Below are 10,962 nucleotides of genomic sequence, written 5' to 3'. Positions count from 1 at the left end.
ATCTTGTTGGCGTCTTCGATGAAGTTGAGGTCGGTGAGGAATCGGCCGAGGTAGGGCACCAGCGGCGGGTTGGCGTCGCGAACGGCGCGTCGATACTTGCTGAAGTTGTTGGAGATGCCCATCAGCTCCTTCAGCTCCAGGAACTCTGGCGATTGCACCGTCTGCTCTCGCCCGGGCAAAGAAACGAACACAAATCATTAGCACTACGCCGGATAGCAGCAAGACCCCCCCTTCGCGGGAAGGAATGAAAGGGAGGCGCTGACGGTACCCGCTTGGCTTGCAAGAGTCGAGAAACTGGAGCCGAGGAGAAGGCGGCGAGGATCTCTTGCACGGCGTTAAAGTTGTTGAGCGTTCGGCAGCACTAAGAATGACCGGCGACGTGAGATTGCGGGCGTTCAGCACCAGCGGGAAAAGACGGAGAATGTGTGTACCTGAGCGATCTTGACGATGTGGTCCATGACAGACTCCCGTTTGCGCGCCGACTCCTCGTTGACAATCTGCGTTATGAACCATTGCACTGCCTGCAAGCGCAAAGCGAAGGAGAACTCGCTTTAGCAGCACGATTGAGCCGAGCGCGCGCGCCAGCCGCAGGCACTACGAACCTGATTGAAGTGCGAGACCAAGGCCATCACGTTCGGTGCTCGCTTTACCTTGTCAGGTTCCATCCACGCCTTCTCAACGAGTTCCTGTCAGGTTCAGATCACGGCGCGGTGAGCAAGAGACTCAAGACGGCGGGCAGGAGAGCGCTGGGGGAGTACGATCGGCTTGATGCGTGCAAAGATGTCGTACTCGACCAGCGTCAGCTGGCGAGCCAGTTCGATCGGTGACACCTGCAGCACGGTTCGTAGCGGACGCTTGCTCGGCATGCGAGGCTTGGGCGTCGCTTCGCTGAACATGAGCTTCACCTCTCCCTTCCCGGCCTGAGAAAAACGAAGCCGTCAGTGATCTCAGTCTTACACTGTACGCGCCAGATTGGGGTTTACGCCGCCGGGCAAGGAGCTCTACCTTCATCTTGGCGAGCGTTGGCGCCAGCGTTCGCACCACTTGGATGTCCTTGCTACCCGACACGAATTGTTCATAGGCCTACGCAGTGAGTGAGCCGAGGCTAATGTTAGCGCACAGCGATTACCACCAACAGCTTCCCACCGCCAGGCCTTGCTCACCTCCAGCAGCTGCGGGTCATCCTGGAACTCGTAGAACTGCTCCCTCGTCCACTTCTTGAGGAAGGCACAGATTCTGTGTGGTGGGTCCTTGTGTGAGTCCAATGGAAGCGGCGCCCGTGCTCAATTTAGAGGAGTGCAGGATCGAGAGTGGGAAGTGTACCGCATGAGTGCGACTTTGTTCTGGTCGTTCTGGTTGGAGAGTTCCAGATAGAGGTGCGTCATCGAGTCCAACAGCTCCGCCGACGTGGCCCACGAGTGGTAGGTGAGGAGAAAGACGTTCACATAGTTGGCGTCTGCCACATGCCACCATCAACGCGCCACCATTAGTGGTGCTTGGGTCGAAGGAGGTGCGAGAGGTACTGGGAGGGGAAGTCTACATGACGCAGGGATCAGGCCCTTGGGGCAGGTGTAGATGGTGCGGAAGAGGGTCTCCATGGTGGCCGACTTGATTTGTCTCCGGGACGGCATGAGCACGATCTCCTCGCTCTCAATGTACTCCAGCGAATGCTCCTCGAGCTCCTGTCCCATCGCGACGCGAAGAAACGCCGACAAATCAGAAGACGAACGCACAGGGAGAGAGCGAGGGAGAGAAGTGCAGTGCGTACGGGGAATAGAGTGTAGGCCTTCTCGATCAGTATGGTGCAGACGGCGTACACCGAATGTGAGGCCTCGAGCGACGCCTCCAGGCTTACGTTGTCCGTGTGGCGGAGAATATTAGGTCCGATGCACACCGCTAGACAGGAGGCGCGAGTGAGTCAATAGAAGATGGTGGTGGTGATGATGAACCAATCCCTTCTCCCCTTCATGATGAAAGAAAAACTGAGGGTTGAACCCGAAAGACACGTACCGAGATTGTGCGCGTTCATCTTGGAGGTTTCCTCAGAGGCCACCCGATGCAGCAGTTTGAGCAGACACTTGAGGAGGGCAATATGGTCCTTGGGAAGCTGCCCCAGAAGGTCCTTCACGTACTCCAATGGAGTCGCATCTGGATTCACATGCGAGAGAGGAGCTCGTTGAGATGTGAAGGAGAAGAGACGAAGGGGGCCGGTGCGGAGGTACCGTTGACGATGATGAACTTGGAGAAGAGCTCGGGGACGATGAGCGGCCGCCGAAGCTCGCGCAGATACGCCTTGAGCAGCATGGCCATCAGGTGAGGCTTATTCATCGCGAACAGGTCCACTTCAACTCCTGCAGTCGGTAGCGAAGGGGAATGCCATTGCTGGTCAGTGGGCTATCATTTGGGTGTGGAAGCAGGCCACGCCACTCAAGAACGTGTACGAACCGCGATTGATCTTTTCGATGAACAGTTTGGCGTCGGTCGACGAGTCGGTGACGCGGAAGAGACCCTCCTCCCGCACTGTATTGTTTCGAGATCAGAAGAACAACCGGCTTTTGAAAACCACAACCACTTGGAATGATCAGGGCGTACCGTGCATGTACAGGTAGCGGATCACCTGATCGGCAAAGAATGGAATCTGCAGATGGAGACAGAATCGAGAGTACCGCAAATTGGGAGGAGGTTCAGTTGCGTGTGTGAGAGCTGAAGGGGACAAGGAAGGGAGGAAGAGATACGTCAAGTTCGAGCCACGACTCGCGCAAACGCTGGGCCTCCATGGAGGTAATGAGGTCGCTCCCGAACACGCGCTTGTCACGTCCCGAATCGCTGCGAGGTCGCGAGTCGGTCATCCGCCTCCCGCCCACCATCACGCCCGATCCGCCGCCCGGCGAGAACGACCCGCTGCTACACGCCCAGGCAGGAAGTGGCAGTCACTCCACGTCAGCACAACCGCAGGCGCTGCGCTAGACAAGGGCGGGGGGGCTCACCTGGTGTTGAGGGCGCTGCTCCTTCGCCATAGGAAGCGCTCCTCGTCCTTCTTTTCCTTGGGCATGAGCTTCTTCTCGGCTTCGTCGAGCATCCGCTTGGCCTCCTCCTCGATGTTGTGCACGGCGGTGAGCGTGTCGATGAAGGGGAACGCCAGCACGCTCTGGTAGGCCTCGATGAACTCGTTCACCGTGGGGAAGGTGGGGATGTAGGCATTCTCGGGGACCTGCTCGAGCCTCTGCCGATACACTCCTGCTGACGCACACGCACACGCACACGCACACGCACACGCCTTGGTTAACAAACACTAATTGGATTCAAAAAGTGGGAGGCTGTGCACGTACTCTGCGTTGCTGCTGGATCGACAACCTTTTCGATGAGAGAGTGCAAGATCTGCCCATCATTACCCACATATGCTATCGCCAGACATGTGCGCAGTCGACTGCTAAACCGCAGCAAGAACGTGCCTGTAATGATCGCGTGCGTGGTTGATAAGTGTGTTCCCCGCGGGCATAAAGGCGCATCCCCTCAATGGGTTAGGGTTGAATGAAAATATTGGCATACCTCCGGGCTGGTTGTTCAGCATTCGAATGGTCTCTTGCGAAGAAAGGTCGGCGTAGAACCAGGGCTCGGTGTTCAGGCTGGAGGCGTAGGGCCGAACCAGAATACGCTGGAAGTGACCCACCAGCGCCGGTGCACTGCTGAAATGCCACAGTTGACCTGATTACCGCAACGCCACACATGAGGGAGCCCCCCCCCAAAAACAAACAACAAAAACAAACAAATAACACACACACAAGTCAGAAGCATCCCTCGGAGACAAAGCGTGCGTGCGGTCCGCACCATCTTGCTCCACCGAGAACCCGCCCAAGACGAGCTCGCCTTTGCCCGGAATGTTGAGTTTCTTCTGTCGAGCTGCAGCTTCCTCGTGGTTGTGGATCATGATGTGCAGAATCGTGGACGGCGTTCCTGAATAGGGTGCAAGCAAGAGAAGGAAAGACTTCATCGTTAAGTGTCTGCCGAGATGCAAAGCTTTCAACTCGGCGTCTGTGGATGGGCGCGTACCGGCCGAGTGCGTGAGTGCGATGGCCAGGGTGCCCGGAAGCAAATTGATGTGGCGCACTAGGAAGGTGCCTGGTGGTTCCCCTTCGAGCAGGCGTTCCGCCTCATAGTGTGACGTATATCCGTGGTACCATCTGCCACGAGGTTGCAAACCAGTTGATATTAGCAATAGTGGGTACGAGAGCTGAGGGTCTGGCGGTAGTGCGTACTCTTTCGAGACCAGATCGGCGAACTGCACACAATCGGAATTAAAAAGACGAGGGTATTAGAGGTCAATGCAATGAGGTTAGAGGGGTTGAAAGCCTATCTTTGGGGGCAGTACCTTTGTGAGGCACTCAGAAAATGGAGAGAATCTGAAATACGCACAACGCCATGAGAGGAAACGCAACAGGTCAGCAAACGAATGGGCGTAGCGAGGGAAGACGCGCTGTACCCCTTCAGGAAGTCTCGAAATCTGATGACGCTCACCATCTCTGACCTGGCCGGATCTAAATCCCACAGAAGCAGCGGCACAAGGAGAAGATTAGCAACCCACTCTTGGGGAAGGGGCCGGAGCGAGCTAGCGTTACCTAGCACGGTGGCCAGGTGGTCTGTTGCTGCTTGCGAGGGGGAGTAGCCCAGGTGGGCGGTGATTGCATGAAAGAAGTCCTCCCACGAAACCATGAACTTAAGCGGCTGGGGGAGTGACATATCCGTTAGTGCCGCAACACGCAAAGAGTGCCGCTGTCTGGGTCGTTACCTCTTTGAAGTTGGTTGCCCAAAAGGCAGCGGCCTCGGGGGACACTGGAGTAAGCAGATCGCTCACATTGCCCTCAATTTCCTCGAGCTCCTTCCACTGCTCACTGTCGTGATGGCTCCCGGTGGAGGCTATCTCCTCATCGTCCTCGGACAGCTTGTCGTCTTCATCGCCTACGCCCGATTCTCCTGTGACTGCAACAAGAGCCCGTGAGTAAGGCTCACCACATGACACACACACACACACACACACACCAGCTGATGTGAGGTCACCTTCTTCCTGCTCCATCTGGCGCAGAGCCCGGTGCTGGCAATAGTCGCGATAGCCGCTGAGCTCGCTGAGCCATCGGAGGTACAAGAACTTGAGCATTCGATACAGCGAATCGATCAAGAGTTGCACATCTGTTAAAGAGGTGAGAGACAGAATAGGTGAGTGGCGAGTTTGCTCAGACACACGACGAGGCAAACGTGTTCGTGTGCGTACCCTTCCGTCTTCTGACGCTGCCGCATTGAAAGTGCTTGGGGTCGATGGCCTTGAGCATCTGCATCAGCTTCTCGCTGATCAGGCTCACCTCTTCCGCCGCCAGCAGCACCTCGCGTCTCTGCTTCTGCGCCTATGTTCGCGCACAGCAGCCATCGACATGAGTTCATGAGTTGTGGCCACACATTTCAAATGTCGCCGGTTCCTTGCAACTGCCAACTCCGAAAGCTCTTCGCTCTTTGGCAGCGACGTGCCGCCTTCGCTCTTCCCCCCCCCCCATATTGCGCCTTTTGATGGCCGGCAACCACAAAGATGAAAGAGACAGGGACCATACGTGTTCAGAGTCTGGCGCGGAGGGGGCGGGTGTGGAGGGACTGAGGCTCGCCATCTTGTCCATGCCACGGCGCAAGCGGCGCAGAAGGAGAGGTACGGCAGCCCACTCGGCAAGGGCCTCCCCGAACTCTTTGGCCAGTGGGGCGAGGGCGGGCGGGAGCAGGTTGAGCGTCTCGAAGACCTTCACTAGCCTTTTCTCGTACACTCCCTTCCAGTCCAAGTGCCCCCCTCCGCCAGCAGCCTGAGGCGCCTCATCTCCACCTTGGTCGCTCATCGCTTCCGTTCGTGCGAATCAAGCGATCCTTTCCGCCACCTCCTGACCTGTCTCCTCCTGCCAATCTTGTGCAGTGCGCTGAGTGTCAAAAATTATTATATCTATTTTTATTGTTAACAAAAAGAAAAAAAGAGAGAAACGCGTCGCCAGACCGTTTTGGTTTTTTTGTTTCTCATTTTTTCCTATCGCCCAGCTGCCCAGCCCGCTGCACATCCGGACGGTACGTCTCTGTTCACGCATCGACTCCTTTGTATTATTGGATGATGACAACGTATCCTATATACAAACACAGTGAATGTTCCGTGTGCTTTAGTCTTTCGCTCTGACCTCAAGAATTACAAAAATCAAGCAAACAATCCTCCGGAGTGCTAATTCCTTTTTATTCTGCAGTGCTTCGATCCGTTGACGCTGTCATGAAATGCTCTAGAAGCTCTTTTGGTACCACCACCTCCTGCTTCAATAGCAACTTTTCATTTTACATGATGAAAGCAAACCTGTCTTTGTTCGAACGTGAAGATACCGTGAGCGCTAGTCTTTCGCTCTGATTAATTATCTTGCTTTTGCCTTTTTTTTCGTAATCAACACCGCACCGCCACTAATCTCTCTTCCTCTTTGCGTGCAGGGTACCCACTTCCCTCCTCCTCCCCTGTCCTGGCCACAAGCTCTCTCCGAATAAAGATTTGTTGTTTCAATTTTGCCCAAGATTGTAGTATCGAAGTCCACGCGCCAAAAGCCAGGCGTAGTTTACTGCTTGGGGGTGAAGGGAAGGTCAAAGCTGCTGCTGTCGCTGCTGGGAGGAGTGTTGTCCTCCGTCTGGGCACCGGTCTCCGATCCTGCAGCGTTGGTGGATGTGCTGCTGCCGCTCCTCTTCTGCTGTGCGGCCGAGATGTTCTTATTTTGTGGTGTCAAGAGGTGGGGGGTACGTTAGCACGGCCACAGCTCCAGACGCACCAGGGAAAGGAGGCCTGCACTGAGTACCTGGTAGATGGTGAGCGCCTGCGCGACCATGCTGGAGACGTCACCGGCATTGGTGGGCAGAAGGAGGGTGTTGCCCTTCTGCGCCAGCTCGCCAAAGGCCTTGACGTACTGCTCGGCGATCACGAGCGACACGGCGTCGCTCGCCTTCGATTGATGAAGGGCCTTGGCCACCCTCTCCAGACCCTCGGCCGTAGCCTCCGCTCGGGCTCTGATTGCGTTGGCCTCACCTTAGACGCCGGAGGGAAGGAACAAGCGTGAGGAGCGAGCTTGAAGACGCGCAAACAACAGCTCTGTGTGTCGTGTGTGTCGTGTGTGCCATGTGTGTCGTGTCGCTCACCTTCGGCATAGAGTTGCTTCTCCAGCTTCTTGGCCTCGGCGGCGAGAATGGTGGCGGTCCGCTGACCCTCTCCTCGGTTGACCACGGCAGTCCTCTCAGCTTGAAAGGGGCGAACGCGTCGTCAGCATTGTGGGCCATACGCCCTGCAGGCTGAAGTGCTCTCCCAGAAGCAAAGATTATGCGGGACTCACCTTCAGAGCGGATGACCTTCTGCCTCCTTCTCCTCTCGGCGATCATCTGCAGCTCCATGGCACGCATGGCCTTCACTGGCGGCTTGATGTCACCTGCGCACGCGAAACGCCACCTTCATTATAGCCGGTCTCGTGCATGCGCTCGTTCTGGTGGAGAGGTAGCGCGTACGGATTTCGTATCTGTCGCAGTGAAGACCCCAGCTGTCAACGCTCTTGTTGATCTCGTTGACGATGGCGCGGTTCATGATCTCGCGCTCCTCGAAGATCTTCTCGAGGTCCAGCTTGCCGACCTCCACACGCATGGTGCTCATGGCCAGCTGCTGAATGGCGAACTCGGGGTCGTCGATGTTGTACGACGCCTTGTAGGGGTCCACGATACGGTAGTACAGAATGCCATCGATTTCGATGTTGACGTTATCCTTCGTGATGCCCACTTGATTCGGGATCTCGAGGGTAACCATCTGCGCAAGCGGACACCAGTGCGAAAACGACCAGAGCATTAGGGCCCTTTAAACCCACAACAGAAAGCAAGCAACGGGTGTGATGCGAATACCTTCAGCGAGTGACGGTAGGCCACCCTGTCGACGAAGGGGATGAGGAAGCGCAGGCCGGGTTCGAGCACCTCCTTGTACTTACCAAATCGTTGTACCACCCAACCTAGATAGTACGCCCAACGACACGCAAGGGCAACAACGCGTTCCTTTCGTCGTGAGCTCTAACACACAAAAAAAGAGGTACTGGGACCCGAAGCACGCACCCTCCTGCTGGGGAACGAAGAGTACGCCAAGATTTGTGGGCAGTCTCTGTCTGGAGTAGCGCCCTACAGCGTACAGACGAAGGGATCTTGTCTCGAGGGGGCGCAGACGCTGCAAACACACCGATTAAGGCCATTAGAAATAAAACCCAATTATACGGTCGATTAAACATTTACAAGAATTACGTGATGGATCATCCAGTGCGGGGGGGGAGGGGAAGACAAGTACCGTGGCGAGGGTGCTGCTCGCGGATGTAGAGCGAATGGCACCGGTGGCGCAACGGGCAAGAGCACCGTAGTGACTGGGCTGAGCACAAGCACGCCTCATTGATGCTATAGCAAAACAAAGCGTAGTTGGCACGATCGTGTGTAGCCCCGCGAGCACGATGATTTGTTGTGGATTATTCGAATTTGCTGGCTTGACGCGCGAGGCATTCCAACCATGTTTGACATTTTTGCCGACAAAGAAAGTCGAAGAGAAACATGCGTGCCTCTTCGTCGCCACCGCTGGGTGGGTGTAAACCGAGCGACCATCAGCAGCCGTGCTTACGGCTTGCCAACGGTTGGCTGGCGGGGCGCGAAGCCACCAAACCTGTGGAGTGTCTGGGGAGACGAGCGGTAACGACAGCGACGAACCAGAAACGCTACGTTACCGGTGTTATATAACTCCTTCCACACACTCGAGTGTTTCAATTTCGTTCTCGACCTCGCACACCCAACCTTCCCTACCCCAACAACCTGTTGAGGTACCTGTCCTTTCTCGCTACACTGCATCCACAATGCACTTCTTGTCATCTTTTCTCGTCGCTTTCAGCGACTGTCAAGTTAATCGAGCCTTCCCAATCTTCATCTCCATCTCTCATCTCCCTCAAACAGTGGTAATCAATAAGCCCGTGCTTCTTCAACGATCTTCATTTACCAATAATGGCCGCCACGCTCGCAATCCCTCTTCCTCCTCGTCCGGTCGAACTGGCCTCGTTCATGCCCTCTTCGGCGCCGCTGCTCTCCGTCAGCGAGCGAGCCAGACGGCTCCACCGCCAACTGGCCTGGCGCCGCGCGCGCGGCTGCGACCCGTCCTACGTGATGGAGCTCGACGGCACCACCATCACCACTCTCCAGACACCGTGCGGCGAAGTAAAGGGGCTCGGCACCGGCGCCTCCGTGTGGGACACCGCCATCGTTCTCGCCCGGTACCCCACTCCCACCCCTCTCCTCACTTCTCCCTCGCCCCCGCTCTCTCGTCGCGCCCTTGGCAACCCTTCGTTCTTCGTTTCGTTTTTCGTTCTTTTTTAGCTCCGTTTGGGTGCCCAATTCCCGATAATTTGCACGTGTCCCTTTGCTCACGAGCGATTCTTCCGGCTCTGCGGGTGCAGATATTTGGCCAAGGAGCGGACCAACTTCAACCCCAAGAAGGTCGTGGAGCTGGGTAGCGGCAACGGGCTGCTCGGGATGGTCTGCGCCGTTCTCTTCGGTGCATAACCAACCCACCCGCGTCATTATCGCCACTTAATTTCTCTCTCTGGCGTGTAGACGCATAGACTTACCAACGTCTTCTTCGTCTTGTCTTTCTCGGCGTTGATGGTGCAGAGGAGGCCAACATTACGCTCACGGACCAGAAGCCGCTGCTGCCGCTCATCAAGCAGAACATGGCGCACAACGTCGAAAACATCCCCCAGCTGGCCCGAGTGGCGGTGGAGGAGTACAACTGGGGCGAGGAGACGGCGATGAAGGACATCAACCTCATCATCTGCTCCGACTGCGTGTACGACATGGCGCCGTGGGACCTGCTGGTGGACTCGCTGCGGCTGCTGTGCAGCAGCGGGGACGAGTGCCGCGTCATCATCTCCATGGAGCACCGCTACAGGAGCACCGAGGAGAAGTTCTTCAACTACGCCTCCCAGCACTTTGACATCCACACCATCCCTCGCGTACGTTATACGGCCTCCTCCTCCGCTTTCTTCGTTCTTTTGTGCACTCGCAAGCTACAGGCAGGCAGCTGACGTGTTTCTGTGTTATCGAATGCAGGAGGAGCACGATGCTGACTACTGTGCGGACGATATCGACCTCTACATCCTCTCCTCACGGCGATGATAGCTCGCCTCTGGTGGTCGTGATGGTTGAGGGTGGGGTAGGCAGCTTCTCTAAGTAGAACAAGAGCTCACGGCGCTCGCTTCGAGTGGGCAAGCAGAGCCGATGCACTGTATTTTTAGTATCTTTATAAACAAGCACTCAACTCCCACTTTCGCAACTATATGGAGTACCGATGTGGGGGTGCTAGGTGCTGCTGGTGGCGGGGGCTATCCAGGGCCAGGCGAGGGAGAGCAGATCGATCGACATGACGAAGCTGAAGAGGAAGAGCGACATATCGGCAAACACACGCCCGAAGGGAAGCGAGAAGAACCACATCCCCGCTGCCGAAGGCTCTTGCAGTCGCGGCGCCTGCACCGTCACCAACACCGCCCGCCACCATCGGTGAGTGTGATGTGGGAGATGTTGAAGGGCTTGATGGGAGGTAGGCGAAGTACCAGAAAGCGACTGCTGAGAATGGAGACGAGAATCAGGGCGGCCTCAAGCGTGAAGAAGGGAACCATGACAGACGAAGAGCGGACGTTGAGCCACGCCCCCGGCTCATCCGAAGCCAGCAGCCGCACCAGCACGTTGTCCCTGTTCGGAAGTGTCACGAGATGATGGCCATCATGACGACGCGAGTCAGCGCACCTTCATGAGAGCTTAGTGGCAGAGCTCATCAGTGCGGGTTCACGTACTGCATGACGGGAATATCGGCGAGGAAGAACGCACAGCCGAGCACGATGGCCAGCACGACGATGCTCA

General features: G+C 56.4%; 4 protein-coding genes across 4 annotated transcripts in view; 1 reads left to right on the top strand and 3 right to left on the bottom strand.

Annotated features, from left to right (window-relative positions):
* The window catches only part of ACA1_156490 (RasGEF domain containing protein), a gene marked incomplete at both ends in the record, with an annotated part of 7,497 nt that extends 2,072 nt beyond the window's left edge, over nucleotides 1-5,425 (bottom strand). Inside the window, 25 exon segments of the mRNA XM_004334502.1 lie at nucleotides 60-161; nucleotides 269-361; nucleotides 432-521; nucleotides 603-686; nucleotides 759-920; nucleotides 1,006-1,083; nucleotides 1,164-1,236; nucleotides 1,324-1,456; nucleotides 1,541-1,682; nucleotides 1,769-1,896; nucleotides 2,011-2,148; nucleotides 2,223-2,351; nucleotides 2,446-2,520; nucleotides 2,593-2,638; nucleotides 2,736-2,901; nucleotides 2,988-3,237; nucleotides 3,550-3,705; nucleotides 3,829-3,954; nucleotides 4,051-4,181; nucleotides 4,481-4,535; nucleotides 4,617-4,722; nucleotides 4,787-4,971; nucleotides 5,038-5,184; nucleotides 5,267-5,396; nucleotides 5,411-5,425. Of these exon segments, the coding sequence (XP_004334550.1) occupies nucleotides 60-161; nucleotides 269-361; nucleotides 432-521; nucleotides 603-686; nucleotides 759-920; nucleotides 1,006-1,083; nucleotides 1,164-1,236; nucleotides 1,324-1,456; nucleotides 1,541-1,682; nucleotides 1,769-1,896; nucleotides 2,011-2,148; nucleotides 2,223-2,351; nucleotides 2,446-2,520; nucleotides 2,593-2,638; nucleotides 2,736-2,901; nucleotides 2,988-3,237; nucleotides 3,550-3,705; nucleotides 3,829-3,954; nucleotides 4,051-4,181; nucleotides 4,481-4,535; nucleotides 4,617-4,722; nucleotides 4,787-4,971; nucleotides 5,038-5,184; nucleotides 5,267-5,396; nucleotides 5,411-5,425 (2,940 nt within the window).
* A 1,189-nt stretch (nucleotides 5,426-6,614) lies between these two features.
* ACA1_156480 (SPFH domain / Band 7 family protein) lies at nucleotides 6,615-8,458 on the bottom strand (the record flags this gene model as incomplete). Its single annotated transcript, XM_004334501.1, has 8 exons — nucleotides 6,615-6,743; nucleotides 6,849-7,075; nucleotides 7,186-7,284; nucleotides 7,377-7,469; nucleotides 7,546-7,837; nucleotides 7,930-8,033; nucleotides 8,134-8,242; nucleotides 8,360-8,458. The coding sequence occupies 8 exons, from the start codon at nucleotides 8,456-8,458 to the stop codon at nucleotides 6,615-6,617; spliced, it is 1,152 nt and encodes a 383-aa protein (XP_004334549.1).
* Nucleotides 8,459-9,054: 596 nt separating this feature from the next.
* On the top strand, nucleotides 9,055-10,221 carry ACA1_156470 (uncharacterized protein; the record flags this gene model as incomplete). Its single annotated transcript, XM_004334500.1, has 4 exons — nucleotides 9,055-9,320; nucleotides 9,504-9,601; nucleotides 9,718-10,058; nucleotides 10,156-10,221. The coding sequence occupies 4 exons, from the start codon at nucleotides 9,055-9,057 to the stop codon at nucleotides 10,219-10,221; spliced, it is 771 nt and encodes a 256-aa protein (XP_004334548.1).
* Nucleotides 10,222-10,404: 183 nt separating this feature from the next.
* Nucleotides 10,405-10,721, bottom strand: ACA1_156460 (uncharacterized protein; the record flags this gene model as incomplete). The annotated part of the gene is made up of 2 exons (XM_004334499.1): nucleotides 10,405-10,569; nucleotides 10,656-10,721. 2 exons carry the CDS (start codon nucleotides 10,719-10,721, stop codon nucleotides 10,405-10,407), a joined length of 231 nt encoding a protein of 76 aa, XP_004334547.1.
* Between the last annotated feature and the right edge of the window lie 241 nt (nucleotides 10,722-10,962).

This window comes from Acanthamoeba castellanii (genome assembly GCF_000313135.1).
Source record: "Acanthamoeba castellanii str. Neff unplaced genomic scaffold scf7180000084723, whole genome shotgun sequence".
Classification (NCBI taxonomy): Eukaryota; Discosea; order Longamoebia; family Acanthamoebidae; genus Acanthamoeba; species Acanthamoeba castellanii.
Note: the sequence above shows the minus strand (reverse complement) of the source record. Positions and strands in the feature narration are given on the sequence as shown.